At 45.7% G+C, this 27,110-nt stretch overlaps 1 protein-coding gene across 2 annotated transcripts in view; it reads right to left on the bottom strand.

Moving 5' to 3' along the window:
- Nucleotides 1–27,110, bottom strand: part of LOC148010821 (uncharacterized) — a 168,314-nt gene that overhangs the window by 45,309 nt on the left and 95,895 nt on the right. For both annotated transcript variants that reach the window (XM_087671275.1, XM_087671274.1), the window contains exons 16-18: nt 3,833–3,926; nt 1,674–1,910; nt 1,309–1,515 (exon numbers count right to left, since the gene is read on the bottom strand). In XM_087671275.1, the coding sequence (XP_087527401.1) occupies nt 1,309–1,515; nt 1,674–1,910; nt 3,833–3,926 (538 nt within the window). The remainder of the gene's footprint in view (nt 1–1,308; nt 1,516–1,673; nt 1,911–3,832; nt 3,927–27,110) is intronic.

Below are 27,110 nucleotides of genomic sequence, written 5' to 3'. Positions count from 1 at the left end.
CTAGGATTAAAAATGCAAAAGAAGCCTAGGATGAGTTGGATAAAAGCTTTAGCCTGCAAGCAAAGAATTCAACGATAAAAATTCTAATAGAGTTTTTCAAGCATGATTTAAACAATTATGATTCCTTCACTTCACCTATAAATAAATTTAAAAGCTTGACAACGCAAGTGTCTTCTATTGGTAAACCCATCGAAGATGATGAAGCCCTTGTTCTACTAAGAAGGGTTATGAGGAGGTGGAAGCAACCTTGAGAAATGTACCACACAGGACTCTAAATTCGGTGGAAACCACACTCTATGAGCAAGCAAACAAAATCAAAGAGGAGACCCAAGAGACTACATCGAGCCCAGTAGTATCTACACTCTATAGCAAAGGATCTTCAAAGATTGCAGGACATGCAGGAAAGTTGGTAACAAGGAATAAGACTGCTGGAGCAAAGGGAAACCCAAGTGCAAGAATTGCAACCAATTTGGACACCCTCAGAAAATTTGCTAGAAACCAAAAGCCAACCATATACAACAATCACCATCTTTTAAATAATGTAATGAAACTATCTTCTGAAGTGTTATACTACCTACACTCTTTTGACACTGCATGAGCTAAAAGGTCTTGCAAGCAGTAAGGAGGGAAGCCTACATCCTTAGGTGCAATTATCTATAGGGTAAGCCAGCACCAAGGGAGAGTGTTAGAAAGTGTGGTGCTAGAGGCGGTGTTAGAGGCACAAGCAATGTATGGTTCAAAAGTGACAAGTGCTATAAGCACAACGACTATATCCCATAAGCAAAGGGTGGAACTAGGTCCTAGCTGAAAAACTATAAATAAATGTACTTGGCTCAACTATCAAACAATCAAACTTCCTATGCTATCATGGTTCCTACTTGTTCTTCTTCTTTTCCCCATAGTCCATTCTCTTCATCTTGCTGAAACCATGTTTTGTAACATAAAGAGCATACACAGACTCATGGGCTACAACTACCAACTAGAATCCAACTCCCAAAAAGCAAACAATTAAAAACATAGGAGCAGACCAAGACTCAGATATGAGGGTTTGAAAGGACTAGACTAGCCTTATCAAAGATGGACTCACATTTATGTTCATTAAGAGGAAACATGGAGTCATAGTTAGCATGTAAACGGATCACCTGTTGATGTACGTGTAGAAAGTGGGTAGCTAAGCGGATGTTAAAAGTATTAGGTAACAAATATGAAATTCAACCAAAACATAAGACAAGCTTCCAACAAGTTTTTACCAAAACCAAACAAATTGCTGCCAAGTACTCAGTTAACAACAAGAACATTGAGACTTACATGCTCAGATACTTGCTCTTTTATTGGCTTCAATCTATCCCTGGAACCAGCTCTCTCAATGCCTGCTTTCACTTCTGCAACAACTTTGGAAAAACCGGTTTCAGCACAGAGTCTTTCCCAGTCTAAAGCATATCCTGCCCTGTGACAGTCCATTATGTAGTCTGCAACAGTTTCCTCCTTGATTGGTTTTGGACGATATGGATGATTCTACAGTTACATTCATTAATTAGAAACTGGCGCCAAATTTATATCAAGCCTAGTAGACACCCATGACAAAGATAGAAAACTATCCCCAAATTAACATGATTGAGCTCAATGACATTTGGAAATCCAGGGTGGCATCGGTGAAAAGAAGAGTAACTCACTGCAATTTCTGAGATGAGCATACCCTGCTCTTGCCACATTTTCCATGCCTCAACCTTTGCAGGAGTTGCCTTCACTTCTGAACTTTGAGATGATCTTGAAACACCTTGAGTTTGAGGTACCACTGATGGACGTACCACTGACAGGATCCTCTCTACATTATCCAAGGGCAAACCAAGATCCATTGAAGCTTTCTGGATGGCTGCAAGAATTTCATCACCATGTTTCATAACAAGCCACTGAAACAAGCAGGACACAAGACTTTGATCAGAAGCTTAACATTGGCTATAAAATAAGACAAATCTACACCAAACTTTATGCTAAAGCAGCCTTTTCTTCCAGTCTGTTGCCTGGATAAGGAATGGCTTGGGGCTTTATGCACGTACGAAATTGTGGCAAGACTCACTGGCATGATCTAAGGTATCCTCTTATGTCCACTAGCAAGAGATGTCGACAGCCAATGATTACGCAGCAGTGAGCTATCGAAATATGTCAATGTGTGGAACTTCCTGAGCCATATTCTGTTGAACATATAATGTGTGGAACTTCCTAAGCCACATTCTGTTGAACATATGCTAACCTAATTATTAACTTGTCTTTCAAGTCACTAGTAAGAGATGATCATGACTTGAGGAACAGTGCCTTAGACTACTGTTAAAGGACCATCTTCTCGACACAAGGATGTTCAAGGGAGCCTATTTTAGCTCACTATACATGTTATCATATCACGCTTCACTCAAATGGAGTGGGCTGTGAGACATTGCCATAAATGAAGCTTATTTCTAGTATCATTGCATGGACAGCTGGACAGTCGAGGTGCAGCCAGGCTAATGAGTCTCTCACTTGCAACTTGCTGGAGATCATCCATATTCTTAGAAGCAGATGGGAAAAATACATGGAGATTCTGACTGCATGAAAAGGAGGCAAGATGCCTTCTTAGACATTTGGGATTCTACCACCTTCTCCCATGTAGGGAGCATATCTTAAGCCACTCTACATGGGATCATTCACACTATCACACTTTACTTAAATGGAGTAGGTTGGCAGACACTGGCACAGATGGAAGCTTATTTCCAGTATTATTGCATGGATATCTGGACAACCAAAGTGCAGCAAGGCTAAAACCGTTCTCAATGATACCCCATTCCAAACATCAGAGTGACCTGTTCTCCAGGACCCACTGGTACCAGGAGGTATTCTGAAGCACCAAGGTAGAACATGATCAGTAAAGCCATTGCTTTTGGGGTTGTACTACATCCACACCCTCCAAGGCTACATCTGTGAAAATTGCCAAGGTGAAAAGAAGACTAAAAGTCAATACAATAAAATTATGGGTGACCTAAGATGACAGGGTGTGTACTCCAGAAAAAAGAGGGATCTGGGAGAGTAACAATGACTAAAGTGCCAGAAGAACCTCCATACTTATGCTAGTACATAGCCAAGACATTGGGTAGGTAGATTGGGATTTCATAGATAGCAAAGCATAGACGCATGAAAATGTTGGAGCACCAAGAAGAAAAATACTACTACTGAATCTGAAAAGCAGAGTACCTCAAGGCAATTGTGATTCAAAATACTTGGGTACGTAACTACAAATTCCTTGATACATGGCAGAAGAATTTTGACGCCAAGCATGTTATTTGAGCAATTGTGAGATGTTGCTTGAGGCAAACATCAATGCTGTGAAAATTCTTCAGCTCTCTGGCAAATTCCAACCTCAAAGCAAGTTTTATGTGCATAGCGTGGGCAGCAATCGATCTGCTAATGCTTTAAGCAACATGATTGTGCAGAATAACAATGCAGCAAAGTGAACTGGTGCCCCAACCGTTTGATACCTCAAACGTGCTTACACATAAACATGATGGAAATCTCAAGGCCAATCTAACAAGGGCTCATGAGCACTCAATAAAGAAGCAGCAGCAGATTAACAAATCTTCTCTTGTGCTGAGTCCACTTTCAGTGACAAAATATTTACTTTCCAGCCTCTTTTTGATTTTGGTACTTCAGATGTTTTCATTAACCTGCAAAGCAGCAAAATTCAGGCAACTGAATGCAGCCAAATCAAGCCCTACAAATTCTGAACCCTATAGACTGTTGATTTCTGCATAAACCATCCAAGATGTATACACAACCAGCTTCTGATACACTCAGGCAACTTTACCTGATTAACACCTTCAATATTTAGGAGTCGTGCTTTACTTGAGGGGCGAATTTTTGCAAGATTTTGGATAGTTGACTCACTGCAAACTGCATACCTGTAATGCCCCAAAATTTATATGTATAAGTGGCATTCCATCATTCCTCTTCTAAAACTTACAATGCCAAGAACATGACCAACTATCAAATTGTATATCATTATAGATGCTTGAAAGCACAAGGATGATCAATAGATAGTGGACACATCAGATACACATGTAGCATAAATCAGAATTTCCTGATGAAGTATAATTGATTTTATGGCCGAATGAAGATAAGTATGGAGAACACATATGAAAGACTTTTACATACTTGGCCTAAAAGAAGAAAAATGAGATCTGAGAGATTAAAAACAACCCACACTTAAATTCAATTCTTTATATATGCATAGATGTATGGAACAAAATATATATTCATTTATTTCTGTTACTTATCTAAGCAAACAGTCATCAGATCAAAAGCAATAGCTATGAAGCTGCCAAGTTTCTCAATTAGTCTAACACTACTCCCAAAGAGAATCCCACATGACATCAACTGCTGTGTGTGTGTGTGTGTGTGTGTGTGTGTGTGTTCAGAGATTAGAATGCATTTTGCTCAATTGACATTGGACTTCTAGCAATTTCATATTTATCCAGATGGCTCGTAAGTTGGATATTACAACCAGTTGGTTGGGTCAAACAAATGATGAGTACTGCTTTTGAGAACATACAAAACTATCCAAGGCCAATGTTAGAAAGATTGAAGAATATTCAAGGCTGCTGACTTTCTTGTTGCACCTTGTAAGACATACACTATACTGTTGGGAATGCCTTGGCACTAACATCTGCAGACCTTTTCTAATTGTCCACTCAAAACTGTCCATTTTGCTCACCTTGCCAAGCCTTTGCGATCACGACCAATGCCCAATGGGAGACTAGCTGATGCAAGGTCATCCCAGTCATGGCCTTCTAGTGCATTCACTACAAAGTACGGAGAAGTAGATTGCAATGCATCTACACACATTGAAATCACCCATCAGCAAGCCCGGTCTACTAAGGGACAGACTGGTTGTAAGTCATTGCTATGAAGCACGACAATGCGAGGCTTAGATACCAATACTTCGAGCACCCCATCATCCACAAAATCTGCGAGCACTGTGAAGGTATTTTGGCCATGAAACCCAGACTTGGAAGTAGAGGGTTTATCCTCATTCTTAGAAGCTGGTTGTAACAGTGGTTTCAAGGAGTAACCACCTCGCCCTTCTTATCAAAGGCAAAATGGGCTAGTGGATCCAAGAGCAATGAGCGTGCAATCTTGAGTTACTGAGCAACTTGGAACTAGAGTAAGGCATATGAGTTGCATTTTTCTTATGAGAAGACTTATCCTTTTTATATGCATACATATGAAAGGAGTCTTGGGATCATGACGATGCACCATCTGGTAGCTCAACATCAAGCTTTTTCCCCTTTTTGGTACAAACATCAGTCCAAGTAGACTCAGCACAGGCTGAAGACAGCATGGGCTGTTTAATCTTTCTGCACAGGGTGTATATTGACGCCAGACCCAAGAGCCATCATTGGGATCATGACGATGCACCATCTGGTAGCTCAACATCAAGCTTTTTCCCCTTTTTGGTACAAACATCAATCCAAGTAGACTCAGCACAGGCTGAAGACAGCATGGGCTGTTTAATCTTTCTGCACAGGGTGTATATTGACGCCAGACCCAAGAGCCATCATACCCATGTCAGCAATGAGATCAACCTTGGCATCCATTTTTCTGGGGCACTCAACCATGAAGTGGCCCAACTTCCCACAAGAGAAAGAATGACCTATAAAGTGCCCCATTCGAGTTTAAACTGCAAGGGATGCATATCAGTACAATTCAAGTGCAACCAATTCGATCTGAGTGTGGTATCCCATAACATGCATATGTGATTTTAGTTAGCTACTTGCATACTCAAAGGCACCAAAAGAGTGCCAATTTCAGTCATCATACCCATGTCAGCAATGAGATCAACCTTGGCATCCATTTTTCTGGGGCACTCAACCATGAAGTGGCCCAACTTCCCACAAGAGAAAGAATGACCTATAAAGTGCCCCATTCGAGTTTAAACTGCAAGGGATGCATATCAGTACAATTCAAGTGCAACCAATTCGATCTGAGTGTGGTATCCCATAACATGCATATGTGATTTTAGTTAGCTACTTGCATACTCAAAGGCACCAAAAGAGTGCCAATTTCAGTCATCACCCAAGCAGGGTTGTCACGTCCAATGGCGTCCGATTAGTAACGTCCAATACTAGTACGGTACTAATCGGACTAATAAATCTTGGACCTACGTCCGATGCTACGTGCGATGGAAAAAATTGTACATATAAAATTAATACCTATACTGAATGTTGGGACTCAAAGTAATATACTTTAAACATTTACAAACTTCATACTAGAAGTTTACATATTAAGAGCTTCAGATATGGCAAAGGAGAGCTTCAGGGACTGGGGTTAGAGAGCTTGAGGAGAGAGAGTTTGAGAATAGAGAGCTTGAAAGTTGAGCTTGACATTTGAATTTGAAATTAGAGAGGGAAAGAGAGGGAGAGAGCATATTGCTAGAAGGAAGGCAAGGAGAGAGAGAGACAAAGAGAGAGAGATAGAGAGAGAGAAATTTCCGCCTCAAGATCATCAATGGCTGGCTGTTAAAGCTAATTCTGTATGGGGTTTGCGGAAATTTCAGTCATGGTGGAAGACAACGGTGATGGAGGGCTGGTTGAATAAGACACCGTTCAAATGCAAGGTCTTTCTTTGGCGGGTGATGATTGGTGGTCTTCCTCTTGCCTCGGCCCTTTCCAAGCGTCGAATCTCGAATGGTAATTGTTTCTTCTGTACCACTACTGTGGAATCGGCCGGCATCGATTTATTTCTTGCACGCTGGCCAAGAGGATCTGGTCGCTCTTGTCACAAGTTTGGCGTACAGTGGTGGGGTCCTCGCTCACCCCTTTCGATTGGGTTTTTGTGCGACCAAAATACCCCACTCCGCCACAGTTGCATATGAAGATCTTGTTTCACTTCTTCAGATTCTGGGGATGCTGGCACAATTGGAACACTCGGAATGCCTTTCTTTTTGATTCCGCCTCTAATGTGCAGAAACACATTGCCCGGCTTAAAGGTCTCTTGCATTGGCAGATAGATCTCATTCGGCACTCGGACTTGCTCCCTCGGGAGGACTTGCTTACCTGGCATATGGCAATTTCCGCTGGGTCTTTGCCATCAATTGTGTAACTTTTGTGTGGCTTAGTACTGGGATCTTACACGTTGGCTTAGAGCCCTCGTGTATCTTGTAATCATGAAAACTTGTACTCTTTTTTCGTAATTAATACAATTACCTTTTACGAAAAAAAAAGAAATTTCCACCTCAAAGTGGCGCAAACAATTATGCTACCAATGCTCACATATTTCTTGCCATTGCTGCCCTGGACTCCTACTACTTTGAAGGCTCTCACGCGCCCTATTCGTTTCATGTTATGGAAGAAGGATTCCTTGCATGCAGGTATTTCGTGGATTTCGTGGTCACATACATGTAACCCCAAACGCTTGGGTGGTGGGGCTATTTTGGATGCTGAAACTCATATGCTGGCCCTTCATTGGTCACTTTTTCACGCTATGTGCGTGGATCATCACCCGTGGACCATTATAGCCCGTCATTTTCTGGAGGACAGCAAGCTTCGACATGGCAATACACAAATTCGGGGCTCCTGGTGGCATGTCCTTAATGCAGACTCTCAGTTTTCCAGCCCCGCCTCCTCTCTATTATTACATTTGGTCGGCTCCTGGAAAGCGGTGCTCCAAAAGGCGAGCTGGCATCCAGCAGAGGACCGCTTGCATGCTAACTCCTTTCAACTAGAATTGTTGGCAGTATCAAGATTACTTTCGAGGGAAGACAAACATGAGATTCGACCAAAATTTAACCGCATGGCCCGTCTGGGGGTGACTTCCGTTGCGGACGCCACCCTTGCCAGTCGTAATGTCTTCGCATTGTTTCGTACGGCCAGGAGACTTTTTAGAATCCCGCCTGGCTACCATGACTTATGGGAGCAGCTTTTGCTGGTACTTCAGGCCAGGCAACCTTTTCCTGCCCTTGCGGTGGATCGTCCTTGGCAGGACTGGGACCTTGCAGGCCGGTTGAGTCTGGAAAAGGCCTCTGCTAATCAGGTGTATCATCTTTTGATGAAAGATCATCAATGGCTGGCTGTTAAAGCTAATTCTGTATGGGGTTTGCGCAGTCATGGTGGAAGGCAACGGTGATGGAGGGCTGGTTGAATAAGACACCGTTTAAATGCAAGGTCTTTCTTTGGCGGGTGATGATTGGCGGTCTTCCTCTTGCCTCGGCCCTCTCCAAGCGTCGAATCTCGAATGGAAATTGTTTCTTCTGTACCACTACTATGGAATCGACCCGGCATCGATTTATTTCTTGCCCCCTGGCCAAGAGGATCTGGTCGCTCTTGTCACAGGTTTGGCATACATTGGTGGGGTCCTCGCTCACCCGGTTCGATTGGGTTTTTGTGTGACCAAAATACCCCACACCCCCACAATTGCATATGAAGATCTTGTTTTACTTCTTCAGATTCTGGGGATGCTGGCACAATTGGACCACTCGGAATGCCTTTCTTTTTGATTCCGCCTCTAATGTACCGAAATACATTGCCCGGCTTAAAGGTCTCTTGCATTGGCAGATAGATCTCATTCGACACTCGGACTTGCTGCCTCGGGAGGACTTGCTTACCTGGCATATGGCAATTTTCTCTGCGTCTTTGCCATCGCTTGTGTAACTTTTGTGTGGCTTAGTACTGGGATCTTACACGTCAGCTTAGAGCCCTCGTGTATCTTGTAATCATGAAAACTTGTACTCTTTTTTCGTAATTAATACAATTACCTTTTATGGAAAAAAAAAAGAGAGAGAGAAATTTGGGACCCAATCACTCAAACCTTTCAATGCAGAGGTAAGGGGTTTTACATGAATCCTCAATCTTCACATGCACCGATAGAGGATGATAAAAGGACTTCCGATTCTACTTTGCGCTTTGATACGCGGGGGAGGATTGTGCCTCCTAGGGATGGTTTTCATTCACAGCAACAGTTGTTTCCTTCTCGTGCTTTGATTGCTGGTTTGTAGAGAGCAGACCTGGTAGATGTAATCCGAAGTGAGATGGAGAGCTTCCAGGCAGCTAAAGCCATAGATGTAAAAGGGAAAGGGAAAGCGGTGGTTCAGTAGTTTTTCTCATTTCTGATTTATTATGAGAATTGCTTTGTGGAATGTGAAAGCTATCTCTTCGGGCAGCAAGCAGTATTGGTTGTGAAAATCTATGTTTGTTGGAAATTGGGATGTATTTTGTGCTGTGGAGCATAAACAATATGCTTTGGCTGGATCTTCTTATGTTTATAAGGATTATTTTCTTTTTTTGAGTGGTCGACCTCCACATAAATCTGAAGTTATGTTGACTATCAAATCCTTCCTGCAACCATCGTTGGTTTCTCAAGACCCTCAAGGTCGATTTGTGATTCTGGAAGTCCTTTATGAGGGAGAGGTGTTGTGGTTGGTGGGTGTGTATGCTTCTTCTACTGCAAGGGAACGTCATCAACTTTGGGATGACCTGCACTGCCTTGCCATGGCTCAACAAGGTTTTGTCATTGGTGACTTTAATGCATGTGTTTCTAGGGATCAGGCAACTTCTCTGCACTCAGTCATGGATGGTCTTGAGCGACAAGCTTGGGATGCCCTTGCAGCGGTGTCCTTGAAGCAGGACATGTGGTCTTGAATGTATCCATCACAATCAAGATATACCTATCGTTCTTTTCGACATCCTAATACCTGAGCCAGATTGGATCGGATATACATTTGTCAGAGTGATTCCTTTCTTCCTGCGGTCATCGACATGTGGGTGGAACAAAAGCATGTCTTATCAGATCACTATCCTTTGGTCTTGGAAATGACACTTAGACTTGTTCATGTATTTAAGCCTCTCCTTGCTCGGTTGCCTCTTCGTTTTAATCAATATTTTCTGCATCAGAAATCAGTTTTTGGAATGTGTTCAGCAACTAATCGCTTCTTTTAGCTTGAAGGTCCTATCTAGAGGGAGGGACACATGGGTTGTTGTTAGGGATAATGCGCGAGAGTTATCCCGTCAGTATGGTATTCAGCATACTGACGGGATAACTAATCGCTTCTTTTAGCTTGAAGGTCCTATCTAGAGGGAGGGACACATGGGTTGTTTTTAGGGATAATGCGCGAGAGTTATCCCGTCAGTATGGTATTCAGCATGCTTCCTCTTTACGACCTAAATCGCAACATGCCCAATCTTCATTGGTCCCCCTCCTTGTCTCTCAATCAATCAAGGGATTCTACTAATGACTTGCTCACATGCATTGAATGGTTGAAAGGCAAGGTTCATTCTCTTAAGGAAGAAGAATAAGCAAAATACAAATTGCTGGCCAGAGCTGAAGCTTTATATGATAATAATTGTCAATCCCATCAATTCTTTGCTCGTCTGTACTAGAAATATGCCCGGGAAAATATTCTGCATTTGATGGATGAGCACAGTATTATGGTGACTGATCCTGCCTCCATCATCCGAATGAGTGTTGGCTTTTATAAGTCCTTGCTAGGTCCGCAATAGATTTTTTCTGATGTTGTTCACTGTGCTCGCCGATATATTTGCAAGTTGGTTAGTAATCAAGATAAACTAGAATGGGTCAATTTAATGGAGGCTGATATTTCAAAAGATGAAGTGGAAGAAGTGCTGTCCCACCTGCCCCGAAGGAAAAGTCCTAGCTGGAATGGGTTTCCTAATGAGTTGTTTTTAGCTCATGTGGAGCAATTTAAAGACCCATTGACTTGCTTGTGTCAGCAAGTGTGGAATTCTGGTATGATGCCATTAGACTGGAAGACTGTTGTCATTCGATTGTTGCCCAAGGTTCCCTCTCCAACCTCTTTGAAACAATGGAAACCCATTTCTGTCAGGGTTCATTATATAAAATCTTCTCTAAAATCATTGCCAACAAATTGCAAAAAAAAATTCCGCACCTAGTTCATCCACGTCAATATGGTTTCATTAAAGGTCGAAATATAAAGCATAACATTTTGAATGTTTAACTGGGAATTGACTATGCTAAAGCTTCAGATCAACAAGTAGTTATGCTTCAGCTCGATATTGAGAAGGCATTTGATCATGTTAGCTGGTCTTTTTTGCAGCAATTATTTTCTACAATGGGATTCGGTCCTCGCTTGGTGTCTCTTGTTGATACCATTAGTTAGGGTGTTGTGGCTCGTATTGCTCTTAATGGAGGGATCACGGAGGAAATTGCCTTGTCTCGGTCTCTTAGGCAAGGCTGCCCTCTCAGCCCTTTGTTGTTCGCTTTGGTCACTCACCCGATGCTTTCATTGTTGGATAAGTTGGCTGATCAAGGCGAGATAGTTGGCTAGTGATACTCAACTTGTGGGTCAATCTTTGACAGATGATTCCTATATGTTCCTTAAGGCTGATAGCACTAATGTTAATAGGGCACTGGTGGCCTGGAATCTTTTTGCTTTGGCATCGGTCTTCATATGAATACTCAAAAATCTACAGATCTCTCCTGTACAGAGCATGATCTGCAAGCCTTAGGCTGGCATGGAATTGTGATCTCAAAGGAAAATATAACTAGACACTTGGGATATCCTATGGTGTGTGGAGGTAGCTCCCCGTGCCTTACTAGATTGGATAGCCTCTCAAATTCATGATAGGTTCATGCACTGGAAATCTCAAGGTTGGCCTTTACATGTCAAACTTAAACTTGCTCAATGTATTATGATCAATATGATATCGTACTTTCTGCCACTGCTTCCCTGGACTAAGAAGTCCCTTTTGGAATTGGTTTAGCCTATCAGATTCATGTTGTGGAAAAAGAAAGGTAATCGTTTGGGACAGGTGTGGATTTCGTGGCAACATGTGACTACGCCTAAATGGATAATTTGCATATGACAACCTTGAGGTTGGCCCTTTTGCAGGCTTTATGTGTACAGAGTCATCCTTGGTCAAAGATTGCTAAATTTTTCATTGAAAAGATTGGCACCTATCATGGTAACATGATTATTCATGCTTCCTAGTGGCATGTGCTTAATTCCTGGAGGCCTATTAAGGTCTCCCAATCTTTTCTACTTTCTCATCTGATTGCATCTTGGAGGGAGATCTTACGTTTTTCAGTCTATAGCCCCCTCTGATATTCGTAAGGAGGTTAATTCATTGCAAGGAGAAGTACTGGCATCCTTCAAGTTGTTGGATTGGCCAGACAAAGATTTGCAGAAAGTCAAGTTTAATCGAATGGCTCGTTTAGGGTTGCAGACAGTTTTTTATGGTGTTATTCCTTGGCAGTCCCGTCTTTAACCTTTTCCGCATATTTATCAACACTTTCGGGTACCCCGTGGATATTGTAACATCTGGTCATCCGTACATGCCAAACTTGAGAGGTTCTCTCCTTTGCATGTGCTACAACCATTATATCCATGGAGTGACTGGATGCTTGGGCTCCCGGATGATTTTGAAGAGGTCTGCTAACCAAATGTATCATCAAATGGTGGAGGCCAAGAGATGGGTCACTACAAAGGTGAATAAATTATGGCATATAAGGGATGGCAAAAAGAAGTGGCAGGAAAGATTCATTCTACTTTGGAAGTCTAAGGTTCCCTATCAAGGTAAAATCTTCTTGTGGAGACTACTGATTGGTGGTCTTCCAACTAGAGAGGTGTTGTGTGCTCGAAAGATCTCTGCTAGTTGTTGTGTCTTCTGTACTACATGTGATGAAACATTGCTTCATCTCTTTGGTTGCTTGACCGATCTGGAGTTTTATTTCCCGCATGTGGTTCTCGACGACTCAACACCGGATAACAGCCCGCTCATGGATTATGGGAAAGCTACCCTCTCTGCCTTCCTTGCATTCTGATTATTCCTGCCTATTCCATTTCCTTAGATGGATGCCTTGTGGCATATTTGGCATACTCGGAATGCCTTTATTTTTTATTCCATTTTGGGCATCCATGGTCATGTGGCCCGTGTTCGACATTTAGTGCTATGGCAGATTTCTTCTATGATATCAGCTGACCTGGTTCTTTCTAGCATTGCTGCTCCCTGGCTGGCTATTGTTCACCCTACTCCAGCTTCCTTTCTGTGTGATTTTTTCTTTATGTAAAAGTCCTGATAGCCTTTCGTGAGTTTCTCTGATGATGTGATGGTCTGATGTAATAGAAAATAAGAGATCCAAAGAGAATGTTGACCTGATGGTCTAATGTAAATATTTACTACTTAATTCAATTATCTTCACGATTTAAAAAAAGAAATTTGGGGTATGTACAAGTGTGTTGTGGAGAGGAAGCCTAAACAACACCTAGAATTTACCCCAAAAGTGACCCCAAATGGTCACAAACAGGCACTTGAAACAGTCGGACAGTTTCCATCGGACATGATTAGACGTGTCGTACTGAACAGGACGGATCCGACGAGTTGACCCGTCCATCGGACGTGGACAACTACGCACCCAAGCAGTCAGCCAAGTCGGCCTCTTGAGCCATAGAGTAAGCTTCCCTTGTCAAGATGGTCACCCATGTGTCTGTAGTACTAAAGAACTAAGGTGCCCATCGTATCACCTCCCATCAACCAGGCAGTCAGCCATGTCTTTGTAGTACCATGGAAGCAGATCGCCTATAGGACCAACTTCCATTAGGTTAGTCAGCCAGGTTTCCATAGTACTGTCAAAGCAGGCCGCTTGTGATAGTGGTCCCTCAGTCTTGCCTATAACAGGATGCTAATTCTGGGTGCCAGGAAGGATGACATCGATGTGGGATTATCTGGCCTTGAGATGCCACTTGATGTCCATCACACATATAGGTGATTGCTTTGTGATCGATGCAAAAACAAACATCACTCGTGCCAGAATTTTGGGCACCTATGGAGGGGGCAGTAAAGGTCAAGGTGCAGTGTGGAACCATTTACAATGCAATGTCCCTTTGACATAACTTCTATTTGCTATTGCCCTTGCCCTACATGTTACTAGTTGCAGGCCATGCACATGACAGATGGAAAGGTTTTAGAAACAATTGGCTGCTCAGAACCTTGTTGGTCTCTTGCTGGGTGGCCTTTTGCCCAAACCACATGCACTCTGTGGCCTGATGGTTTGGCTGACCAATGACAATGACTGAAGAAACAAGGGTAGAATTGCTTGCTACTCTCTCTAAATTCAATGGGATCCTCTGGATGGTTTTGCATGTCAACTCGAACCTCCAACACCCTTGTGCCACATCTACAAATGTGGCAAGAAGTATGGTGTCCAAAGTGCAATTGAAGTTCTCTACTAGGTGATCAAACTCTATGCCAGCCCATCAAATGAGGATCACTGGAGATTGTGGGAACTCCTTGCCTAGGAAACCCGGAAAACACTTGCTGTCATGGAGCTGTCTTACTAGGGCTTTTTGGAAATGATTCCCATCTGGAAAACGATCGGAGAATTACCATTACCAATTGAGCAGTCTACAGAATAGAAGTTTGAAGCATAAAGATGCCGTGCTCCATGAGAACAGCATCACTATGTGTGAGATGCCTTTGAGGAGGGTAGAGTGAAGCTAGACATATAGCTGTTCACTCAAGAACCTATCCAAAGGCTATTGTTTCAAAGTACTCCTTGTCCAACACTTGCATGGACTAGAACTGCCCATCTAAAAGTATGAACCGCAAGGCAGCAATGATCGTAGTTGTGAATAGGGGCAGTGGTGGCTGTTGGAAAAGCTTGCCAAGAAAGGAGGTTTTAACCACAACATACTGGTAGAGGGAGGAGAGGGTTGGGTCAAGGGCACAACAAAAACACATATATAGGGAGTAGTAGTGACTCTAAGCCCTGCTTGGTTTCCACTCTACATGTGATTCCCTATACCTAGCGGTGAACCCTCACATGTGCGGCGTCACGAGGGTGTAGTCCTGGGATGTGCCTATGTTGTACCGTTTCTTTCATTGAATAATACAAGAGTATAACTTTCTCTAACATATCGTGTTACCCTTCTATGCCATGTCAAGTGTGTGATTGAGTGCAAGTACATTACACTTGGTATTAGAGCAACTCTTGCTCGGAGTGGAGTGCTCACAAAAGTGGGAGAGAAGATCCAATGCTCCGAAATCGTGTCGTGATGACCCATGTTGCGACGCCCCACGTCACATCCCCCCACATCACATCGACAAGAAGATAGATACTTTAAGTATGCTAGAATCACTGAAGACAAGAAGAAAGAAGTGGTAGCAATCTACTTAGAGGAGGACGCTGCTAGCTGGTATCTACTGGAACACGAGCAAGGATACACTATCTTTTCATGGGAAGAACTTCAAGAGGAACTCAAAGACTACATCCTGAAGATGAAAAATTTCAAAGTTAGAGATGAGTGAAGGAATCTCAAGCAAACACAAGGAAAGATGAAAGAGCATGTCAGCAAGTATAGGCAATTGATGTTGCAACTACCCAACATGGATACAGACACAAAGTTACATGGATTTCTATTCGACATGCAGGATTGGGCGAGGAGAGACGTTAAAAGACACAAACCAAATAGTTTACCAAAGGCCATGAGGATGGCTAAAAGACTAGTCGATCTAGAAGGGAGGAGGACAACCCAAGGGAGTCAAGCTAGATTCAACACCAACCTTACCACCAACTCTTGGACCCCAAGACCCAATCCCCCAAGAGACCCGTTCTCAGATATTCAAAGTCAAATCTCGGGAAAAACCCCAACCGTGTCGCAATCATCCTTGGTACCAAGAGAAGTAGTTGGACGACGGCAAAATAATCACTACAGACCAATCCCTAGAGCATCTTATGGGTCTACACGATCAAATACATCATGGTGGAGACCCCAAGCCTCAACCAAGGGGTTAGATGTTTCAAGTGTGAAGAACCCCACTATCAAAATAGATGTCCCATGGAAGATACAACCTCAACAAGTGAGCCTAGGGTCGCAGTCACCAATGCTTATGGAGGAGAGGAGCCACAACCCCTGCACATCCAAGAAATCCCCAGTGGAAGTGAAGAGAGCCTAGACCACCCAAGAGTGGGGACAATTAGTGCACGTCCCCAATGCATGGCAGCTTGGGTAGCAGCAATACATCACTTAAACCTCAAGGGAAGAGTGAGTAAAGGGAATCAAGCAATCATGGTAGACACAGAAGCCACTCACAACTTTATTACATTAAATTGTGCAGCTAAACATGGACTCAAACTGTCTAAGGCCCTAGAAGGATTAACAATGACCTTTGCACAAGGAGAAGTAAAGGAGGTCAAGCAAGTCTTTGCAATGCAAGTGGAAGCAGGTAAATGGAAGGCTAGACTCAATTTTCTAGTCATACCCATGAACAACTTTGAAGTCATTCTAGGCCTGGAGTTCTATGACAAATATGTCATTGCAATGTTTGGAAAAGGAATTAATAAAATGATGTTGGATATGCAAGGAGAGGGTGTAAGAGTACCATATGAGAGAATGCACCTCCCAGGCAAGACATCAATCAAAGTGCAGATGAAGGAGAACAAGCCTGGAGTCTCATGCCAAACTACGAAGCCAGCACCTAATAAACCACAAGCACCAGTCCAAGTAACGCCTCAACAAGTTGCCAATATTTGGCCTCACATCATGACCTGCAGTGCCAAACAAGTGGAGAAATCAGTGAAGCAGGGAGACATGGTGTATTTATGTATGATCCAACCTATCGAGTAGGAGGTCGCCAAGAAGCCCAAACCACAAGTTGGCAACAAAGAAGTGGAAGCGATACTTGAGGAATATGCGGATGTGATGCCAATAGAACTACCCAAAGGCCTACCCCCCAAAAGAGAGCTAGGTCACAAGATCGAGCTAATCCCAAGGGTAGTCCCACCGGCTAGAGCCCCATACAGCATGAATCACACCAAGCTCATGGAGCTGAAGAAACAATTACATGAATTGGAAGAGCAAGGATTTATCCGACCCAGCAAGTCCCCTTTTGGTGCCCCAGTGTTGTTTGTCAAGAAGAATGATAGGGGGCTCCGATTATGTGTAGACTATAGGGCTCTTAATAAGATCACCAGCAAGAACGAGTATCCCATGCCCTTGGTTGAAGACCTATTAGATAGACTCATGGAGCCAAATATTTCAGCCTTATAGATCTTAGGTTCGGGTACCATCAAATCCGTATAGCAAAAAAAGACATTCCCAAAACCTCCTTTCATAACCATTATAGAAGCTTTGAGAGGCTCGTCCTAGGGTTTGGATTAAGCAATGGGTTGGGTACCTTTTGTGGCCTAATGGATGGAGTATTCTAGATCAAGATAGATGTCTTTATCATTATCTACATAGATGATCTACTATTGTATAGCAAAACCTTAGAGGAACACAAGCTACACTTAAGATTAGTCTTTGAGAAGTTGAGACAAACAAACTGTATGCAATACCTGAAAAATGTGAGTTTACAATGAAGGAGTTAGAATTCCTAGGGTTCATCATAGGCGAGGAAGGCATCAAAGTAGATCCAAATAGAGTAGGGGTAGTAAAGAATTGGCCTGTGCTAAAGATTGTGAGAGAAGTTCGTGGATTCCTATAGAGTTCACGATGTTTCGTAGAAGATTCATCAAGGATTACAACATGGTAATGGATTCACTATCCCACCTAACCAAAGGAGATAGGAATTTCACATGGAGAAGAGACCAACAAGCCGCTTTTGAGCTGATGAAAGAATGTACGAGTCAAACCCCCATCCTCAAAGTGCCAGACTTTACCAAACGCTTTGAAATCTCCACATATGCATCAAATTATGGCATTAGGGGAGTGTTGATGAAAGATGGGCACCCCATAGCTTATGAATCCAATAAGTTCACAAACACAGAAACTAGATGGAGCACACACGAGAAGGAAATGCTAGCAGTAATTCGCAGCCTTTGAAAATGAAAGCACTATGTACAAGACACAAACACACAGTTGTATTCACAAACAACAAATGTCTCAAATACTTCTAGTCCTAGCCCAAATTGTCCACTAAGCAAACCAAATGACTTGACTCTCTAGCCGAGTTCGACTTGGAGACCAAACACAAGCCAGGCTCCACAAACAAAATAGCAAATGCCCTAAGTCGCAAGGCCGATTTGAAGGCAGTGAGTGTGGTCAATAGCAACTTCCTTGAGTTAGTAAAAGAGACTTTAGAACATGACGAAGAAATGCATAAGATCATAGAAGAAGTGAGAGCTAAAAGGATACCTCATGGCATGTATACCCTGGAGGAGGGAATTTTGTTTGTAGTCAAGAGATTGTACATTCCCAATAGTGCGGAGTTGAAGAAAGCCATACTACATGAAGTGCATCATGGGAAGTTAGGGGGACATAAGGGACAAAGCAAGACACTTGCAGTCCTCCAAAAACAGTTCTTTTGGTTGAACATGAAGAAAGAAGTCATAGACTATGTCAAGACTTGTCCTACTTGCCAACTAGTGAAGGCACCACGCTCCAAGCCAACAGGTTTACTTTAACCAATGACCTCTCCTCACCTCCAAGCTGCCCCTTGATCTCCCTCCACCCCCCCCTAGTTGCCTACACCAACATCCCCCCCTCCAATAGCACAGCACCTTGATCAGTAGGTCCTCAGCAGGGACACGCAATGGAAACCTCTGGTCAGACGCCAGTGCATTCTGCGAGTGCCCCCCAGCCAAACACCTTGCGCATCGTCCTCTCTCAGGAACAGCTCTTAGCCATTTGTGCCACAGAGCTCGAACTGAAAGAAACAGTAATCTTTGGTCAGGCCGTAGGACACTCCCCATCCACAACCCAGCTTCGGGATTGGCTTCACTCCACACTATGCATTGGCACAGCGCAGATCGCAGAGGCAATTCTCATGGGTCAAGGGATCTTCATGGTTCGACTCACCTCTGCGGACGCAATCCGTAAGCTAGTAGATAGCTCACCTTATGCCTCCACGAAGGGTGTCATCTATATGGTTCCCTGCTATAGTGGCTTCACAGTGGAGGAATTCACACTCCACGACAGGTTTCTTAGACACCCGGTCACCCTACTATTCCCCGGACTGGCAGTAGAGTATCGTCCATTAATGGAGGACTTTAGACGGCTCTTCGGCAAAGTTCTTCCTGCCTCCTTCGCAGATGCAGTGATAGCCGCAAGAGTCCCGAAGGTACGGGTGGCTGTGAAAGATACAAACAACACACCAAAAGTTCTGGAGATCGAGGCAAGCAGACACTCCTTCAGGCAACAGGTTATTATGACTGGGCAACCAAGGCAGTGCTTGCGATGCCATGACTTTGGGCATTAGGCAGCAGATTGCACGCGCTTCGGAGCCAAGGCCCCTCTGCCGATAGGCCCGCAAGTGAATGTTGACAGCTTTACACGGGTGCAACGACGACAGAGAGAGAGAGATGACATGGGGGGCCTCAGTTAACCCCTCAAACACAACCAAACAACAGAGAGCAGGAGGACGAGCGACAGCGGACCCCCGACAAAGCACCCAACAACACCCCCCAGCTCATCCCACCCAGTAGGATCACAAACCTCCACCTCCACCACCCACGGAGGCATCACAAGCTGCCCCACCTGAGATCCCACTCACACCCACCCCCTCCTCATGGATCCCCCCCCCCCTCGACCCTATCCCACAGCCGCCCCCTTCCAGGACCACCCGCACCCCCCCCAACACCCACCTCCTACCTTCAATCACCCCACCATCCCTCGATCTTCCTCCTCCGCACCATCTCCCCGGCCGATCAATCCCGCTGATCCTCACCAAATACATGTGACCCCCCCCCCCCCCAACCCATTCCCCCCTTCCCACAAGAGGTGACGAGCCTCATATGCCTATATCTTCTCCTCACTAGCAGCCTTCTAGTCCCCCCCCCCCCCTCCCCACACAACCACTAGCTCTTCTGACCCAGTCGCCCATCACACTTTCCTTAGACAAGCGCAGCTGCTCCCACAAGAGTTCTTCCGCAATGGTCTGTGGTTCTACTTGAGAGTTGTGGAGCGCAGAGAGTTTCCACTACCTCTGGAGGTGGGCATCTTCATGGTCTGCAAGTCAAGGAGTGGCAAGGTCCATTTACTAGCACCACCGGATAGATCAAACTATGCTTTCTTCCTTCAGACCTCTCATTCAAGAGACTAGACGATAACACAGATAGAGGAGGAGGTGAAGGGTCAAGTTGCGTACCACATCTCCCAGTGGATGGAAGAAGGAGGACTAGCACTCTTTTCCCAGAAGTGGCCAAGATGCATGATGGACATTAACTGGTGGGATGGAGCTGAGGTCCCAAATCTGAGCATTATTTTCCGAGCCCCTCCACAAAGGAGAGCACTGATGGATGTGATCGAGTGGCCCCTCGCAAGATAGAGGAGGAGGTGAAGGGCCAGGTTGCAGACCACATCTCCCAGTGGATGGGAGAAGGAGGACTAGCACTCTTTTCCCAGAAGTGGCCAGGGTGCATGATGGACATTAACTGGTGGGCTGAAGCCGAGGTTCCAAATTTGAGCATTATTTTTCGAGCCCCTCCACAATGGAGAGCACCGATGGATGTGATCGAGTGGCCCTTCGCATAGGCTGCCTGCTTCTACCAATGTACAGAGTCACACCTCTTAGCCTGGCTAATAGATGCCCTAGTGGTACCACCTAGAGCATCTATTACCCCCATGGTCCGCGCTCGAGAGCCACCATGGAGAAATGGAGTTCACCTTCCAGGCCTACGGCAAAGCGCATTCGCATGCCCCATAGCTCTTCTTCTTCATCAACAGCTTCCACACCAAACAGATGCCTATTTGGTCAATCACAAGCTTCCCTATGACTTTACATGTAGAGACGATCAACCGCCGAGATCCACGGACCGCTTATTACTTCAAGCGTTCCAAGCTGAGCACTAATGGCTACCTCTCATATAGCTGACCCACTATCTATCTATGGGTATAGTAAGCTTACCTCCATGCCCAATTGAGTTACCTCCTCTCCCGAGCACTCCGGTAGCTCCACGATCCAAGTGCAAGCTTCAAGCAAGCTCCATCCTTAAGCTCCGCGCTCCAAGCTCCGTTGTCGCGAGCAAGACAAAAGAAAAGAAGAAGAGAGAAAAAGATGGAGAACTTCTCCTCCCGGTCCCTCGCCATCACACACTCACTTCCTCACACTCTCACACTCCCTCTCTCAAGCACAAGCTCAAGCAAGCAAGAACAAAAAGAAGAAGAAGAAGAAGAGGAGAGCTACTTTTGGCCACACACAAGAATGAGCTTCTCATTTACTTTTCAACTTTATATACAAAACCCTAAATCCCTTTTGGGTGGTCATCCCCTTATTCCCTTTTTTACATGGCCAGCCGTGGCCTAGGCCCTTTTTCCCATTGTTCTCCTATCTTGCGAGCTTCCTTCCTACCGCCCATCTACCTTTACAAATTGCACCGGCACTCTTAAAATAAATCATGGTACGCCCTGCGCCTTTTTTACAAAAGTATTGGCTTGCACTTTTTCTCGTCCACCTTCTCCTTGATTTAGGACTTTTCTGCACTTCTTATGTTTCCAATTCTTCTTGGCGCGCCTTCGTCTTCTGTTTTACTTTTTCCTTGGCCTTGTCTTTTGCTTTAGATTTTTTGGCTTTTCCACCTTGCTCGTTTGAGGGTTAACATTACATCTAGCATCCTGGAATGTGAATAGCCTCCACTACAATGGGACACGTGGTTCTAGAAAGTTGATTGTTCGGCAAGAGTTACAACCTACCCTTGCTGGACGGATCGACATCTTACTTTTGCAGGAGGACAAGCTTACCCCCGCCCAAGCCCATCGGGTAGGAAAGGTACTTCCAAGAAACTCACACATCTACTAGTACTACATCGGTGCCCACAACAAGAGTAGAGGCGTATGCACCTCTATTGGCCCAAGCCTTACCACCTGTGTGCCTGACCACGGGACGATTGTGGAAGGGAGGGTCCTATGGATCAGATTGGACATGGGGGACTCATGCCCTGGAGTCCTCAATGTCTACGCTCCTATGGAGGTTAGGGCACGCAGTAGGTTCTGGATGGAGATTGCAACAAGACTTCCAGAGGTGGACCCTTGGATTGTTGGAGGAGACTTCAACAACCTAGAAGCCTTAGAGGACCAGCAAGGTAGAGACAGAGACTACCAAGGTATGGCAAGGGAAGAGCAGGAGGCATGGAAAGTCTTCCTCCTTGCGGTAGGAGCATGTGATGCCTGGCAAGACCCAGCTTTTCACAAGAGGGAGAGGTCGCTGGACTTCTCTTGGAGATACATGCGGCTAGGTGGAGCTCTCCTGGAACGGCTGCACCAGTTTTATGTGGAAGAGTGGGGGTGCTCTCAAGGAGGCCAGGTAGGGTAGTTGGCTAGCACCACCTTGTCTAATCACTGTCCGGTTCTCCTCACAGTTGACGCTCCAGCTTCAGCCCTTGACACGCGATCCTATCAAATCCCTGACTCAATCTACAAGAGAGAGGAGGTGAGGAGGCAGATTGAGCAACACTAGGGAGTGGGATAGAAGGGACCAGATCACAAAGGAGGTTGCATAGGTCTTAGCCAAGTCGAGCAAGATCTGCCAGGAGGCAACCCAACAAGCCAGGCAACAGTGCTGGGAGAAGGAGAGAGCGCTCCAATGAGACCCAGCAGCCACGCAGAGACTACTCAAGGAGGCACTAGGGGATCCCACTCTTCACATGCAGGAGGTGCGCACACAAGCATCCCTCACCGGTCTCAAGGACAAGCGCTCGGAGTTTTCCTTCTGTACCTCAGCAGCCTTTTGAGCGCGGAAGGGGGAGATAATGTGCAGAGAATTTTTTCAGGTATATCAGTCTCGCACCTCAAGAGATCAGATTTGCAACCCCCATGACCAGTATGGGAGGATTTACTCTAGCCCAAATGAGGTGATAGGATTGCCACTGACTACTACATACATTTTTTTCAGCAGGAGGCAATCTCACCCAGAGGATAGCGGTGTAGACAGTAGGTCTGGGACTGCATTCGGTCCCTCGTCTCACAGAGCAGATGAGACGCTCCCTCCTAGACCCCTTCACAAAGAAGGAATTAGCGAAGGCTTTCCATGCAGAGGACGGGCAAAAATACCTAGGAGAGGATGGTCTTTCTAAGGCCTTCACTACCTACTAGGAGGTGGTGAAGCACCCCCTACTGCTAGCCTTTCAAGATATTTTCAGCTCAAGACAGATGCCAAGTAGTCTATCGGCAAGTCTTATCAGTCTCCTCCCCAAAGAGAGAGACCGGTTGGAGCTATCCCAGTGGAGACTGATCACCTTGTTGTCAGTGGCCTATAAGGCACTGGCCAAGATGATCGGTAGGCGACTCAGCCCCGTGCTTCCAGACATCATTCATGACACACATATAAGTTTTTTCTAGGATAGGAGCATCCTCAACAATGTTTTCACCTTCTTCAAGGCGACCGAGTGGGCCCACCACAGAGGTCAGGGATTGGCTATACTTCTCCTGGACTTCGAGAAGGCCTATGAAAGGGTTGACTAGGACTTCTTAGAGGGCACCATGGTGAGGTTGGGCTTTCCCCAAGCATGGATCTACGAGGTTTCTACACTTTACAAATCGGCCACTAGCAAGGTTCTCATAGCTGGCACGAGGGGGAGGAGTTTCGGCCAGAGAGATCTGTCCACGGCAAGGTTGTCCTCTTGCCCTGCATCTGTTCTTACTCTTTGCAGAGGCAATGTCCTACTTCCTCCGGTTACATGTGAGTAGGCTACGTGGCCTTCGACTTCTGCTGAGGGACGAGACAGAGCTGCTAGATTTAGAGTATGTAGATGATACCGCCCTTTGTATAGAGAATGATGAGTTGATGTTGGAGAGAGTGAGGCTAGCTCTGGAGGTGTTTTGTAGTGCAGCTAGAGCGAAAATCAACTGGCAAAAGCCAATTCGTTTTCTTACAAGCCCCAACTCTAGCACAGAGTGGGGCGTCCACTTAGGCTTCAAATGGGTGTGCAAGGGACAGACCATCCGATACCTAGGGTTCCAGGTGGGACTCGACATTACTCATGCCCAGCAGTTTCTTCCAGTTCTCCACTCTATTAGGCGGAAGCTGGCCTACTGGTATCTGCCTTTCCTTAGCGGGCCGAGCCTTGGTGGTCAACCAAGTCCTCCTAGAGACGGCTTGGTACATTGCCTCATGTTGGTGCTTTTCCTCATCTTGTGTAGTTTAGCTTCGCCACCTATTGCGGAATTTTCTCTGGGCTGGCTCAAACGGTTCCAGGGATTCTCGGGCTAAGGTGGCATGGGAGACCATCATCCAGCATCGGTCTGAGAGAGGGTTTGGGATCATAGACCCAGAGTTCCAAAGCATGGCCCTTTTGGGCAAGCTAGTAGTCCGTGGGCTCCCACCGAGAGAGCAAACCTAGAAGGTCCTTTTGCAAGAGGGTCTCCAAGAGTACAAACCGAGGCTTGGTGGTGGTTGGAGGCCGTCCTGGAGATGGATCTTCACGACTGCCCAAATCACACCACCCAGATCTTCCTTCCTCCGCAGCCTACTTCGTGTGTAGCAAGGCCTCCGCAAGGCCCTAATTCAGAGGCCCCAGGATGCCAAGAGGAGATAGACTGCCAGCCGGTCGTCTGGAACCCCCAAGTCAAAGATCAGGACAAGCTACAGATTGGAGAGGGCCCCCACATCCACTGGGCTGGATGGGAGGCTAGCCTTGCTTGTACTATTAGGACATGGCAGGAGGTGTACAGGATGGTGGAGCATGAGGTGTTGCAGCGGGCATCAGGTTGTCAACGAGGGGCTGAGGTGAGGACAAGGGAGATTGACTCAGCGATCCCTCAGGAGTTGCTTGACCCCCCGATCCGAGAGCCAATGGAACCTGGTGAGGTATGGGCCACTAGATTCTCACCGGCGGGTATCCCCCTACAGGTGACAAGTAAAGTAGGCGGCGCCCCCTATGGGATTTTCTTCACCATGCCAGATGGGGGGCGTTTGGTCCTTGATAGGAACAGCACGATGAGGGGATCGTTGTCCCTCCTTGGAGGAGGATTCATGTGGGTGGTCTCCACGGAAAGACCTAGCGTCTCGACCCTTATGTGATCTGGGAGGAGTTCCGAGAGTGGCATCTCTGGATATGGGAGAGCAAGCCACTTGATGAGCTGCAGTGGGACCCTAGAGAGTAGCTATGGCCGGCCCCTGTGGTCACCAAGAAGTCGCCGGGGTTCTTGGAGTACACAGTCAGGATTGGTAGACATGTACTGATGCAGGAGGACATGGATTGGGTGCCTTCGCATAGCAGATATTGGGGGGAGCACACCATCACGAATGCCTTCCGTGGAACTTTTTGGCGCCACCTATGGGACAATTGGAGACCGAGGAGGGCGTCATATTTCCTTTGGCTTTTGGCACATGGAGGTTTGGTGGTTGGGAGTTGACTAGCCCAGATGCAGCAGGATGGAGGGTGTAAGCACTGCCCACAGCAATACTTGGAAACCCCAAAGCACTGCCTTTGGTCTTGCGAGGTGGCACAGCTCGAGTGGAAAGGAGTCTGTCGTATTCTCCGCCTTGTGGCACCCAGCCTTGGATGTATCTCGTGGGGGCTTTTTTGCTGGTAGGTAAGCAGCCAACCACGGCCGTCACCTTTTGTATGAGGCTGGGATGCAAGACACGATTTTCATCATTGAGAATAGTTCTTGCGTAGTGGTCGGCTTGGAGGCTTTACCCAGTCGCCAAGTACTGGAGCCCACAGCAGACCACTCAGAGGTATGGGAGATTATAGGGAGTCTTACAGGATGGCACATCTAAAAGGCAAACTGTCAAAAGGTTTTTGGCAAGGACTGCCTTTCTATACATGCGCGACTTTGGCAGAGCTTTGGACCTCCATCATCCACTCCCTCCACGACTGATGGGACCAAGTGCAGGGAGAGTCTCGAGCTCGTCAAGAGCTCTGTTTTCACTTTTTGCACACCTGGGGCGGCCAAGACTTGTTCTTCATGATGCAGGCAAGCAGCCCCAGACGGCAATACACCCCCCCTTCATGGCTTCTTGCCCCCATCCCCCCCAAACCGCCTTGAGAGACTTGTATACATGATGTATTTGTGATTTGCATTAGCTCCAAATAGTCTGTTGAGCATGAGCACTCCGTTGTAATCAGCCTTTTGAGTAATATATTTAGCCACATATTACTTGCAAAAAAAAAAAGCATATGTTCCTTCCAAAGAATATGCGTCCCCAGTTCAAGCATTGTTACTATGGACCCTACCGCATCACTCAGGCCCTGAATGAGGTGACCTGCCAGAAAGCATTTACATCCACAATGCATCCCATGCATGCCCTCTGCACAGGTTTTACCCCAACACCCAATGGGGGCAGCACGTTTCCTTACTTCATTTCAATGGCCCCTTCGAAGTAGAAGCAATCCTTTAGCACTGAGAACACAAAGGTTACCCAAAGTACCTCACCAAGTGAAAAGGGCACCCTCTCAAAAAGGCCACTTGGATTTCGAAAATGAAGGTCCGCAAACATGGCAATGAGGCCTTCGCCACCTGGCTCAAGGAGAATCCCAACAATTCTTCCAATACCTTGAATCACCACTTAACGTACCATAGGACTAGCAACGTCTCCACTCCTCAAGTGTAATGGAGTCAAGGGTGGGCTGACATGGTGGTAAGAATAAAAGCAAAAAGGAGTCTAGATGGGCAGACCCTGACGAGCTTGATAGGAAAAGTTGTGTTAAGAACCCCAAGTCGTAGTGTGGCAAACACTGACCAACCTCATAGGAAAGGCTGCGTTAAGACCCAGCTAATGGGTAAGTCCTAGACCGACAAACACTGCCCAGCTTGTTAAGACCTCAGAATGAGTCAATAAGCCCTACCCTTAGATTGCTAAGGACAGCAATCCATTATGTGGGGGTGAGTGTAAGGGCTTAGTAGCTATACCATGGTGTTGCTACCCGAAAATGCTTATATAGGGAGTAGTAGTGACTATGAGCCCTGCTTGGTTTCCACTCTACATGTGATTCCCTATGCCCACTGGTGAAACCTCACATGTGCGGCGTCACAAGGGTGTAGTCCTCGGATGTGCCTATGTTGTATTGTTTCTTTCATTTAATAATACAAGAGTATACCTTGCTATCACATATCGTGTTACCTTTCTGTGCCATTTCGAGTGAGTAATTGAGTGCAAGTGCATTACACTTGGTATCAGAGCAACGTGCTCACGGAAGCAAGAGAGAAGATCCAGTGCCCCGAAATCATGTTG

Source organism: Lygodium microphyllum, chromosome 29, assembly GCF_053477565.2.
Source record: "Lygodium microphyllum isolate KBCC chromosome 29, Lygodium_microphyllum_v1.1.10, whole genome shotgun sequence".
Taxonomy (NCBI): domain Eukaryota; kingdom Viridiplantae; phylum Streptophyta; class Polypodiopsida; order Schizaeales; family Lygodiaceae; genus Lygodium; species Lygodium microphyllum.
Note: the sequence above shows the minus strand (reverse complement) of the source record. Positions and strands in the feature narration are given on the sequence as shown.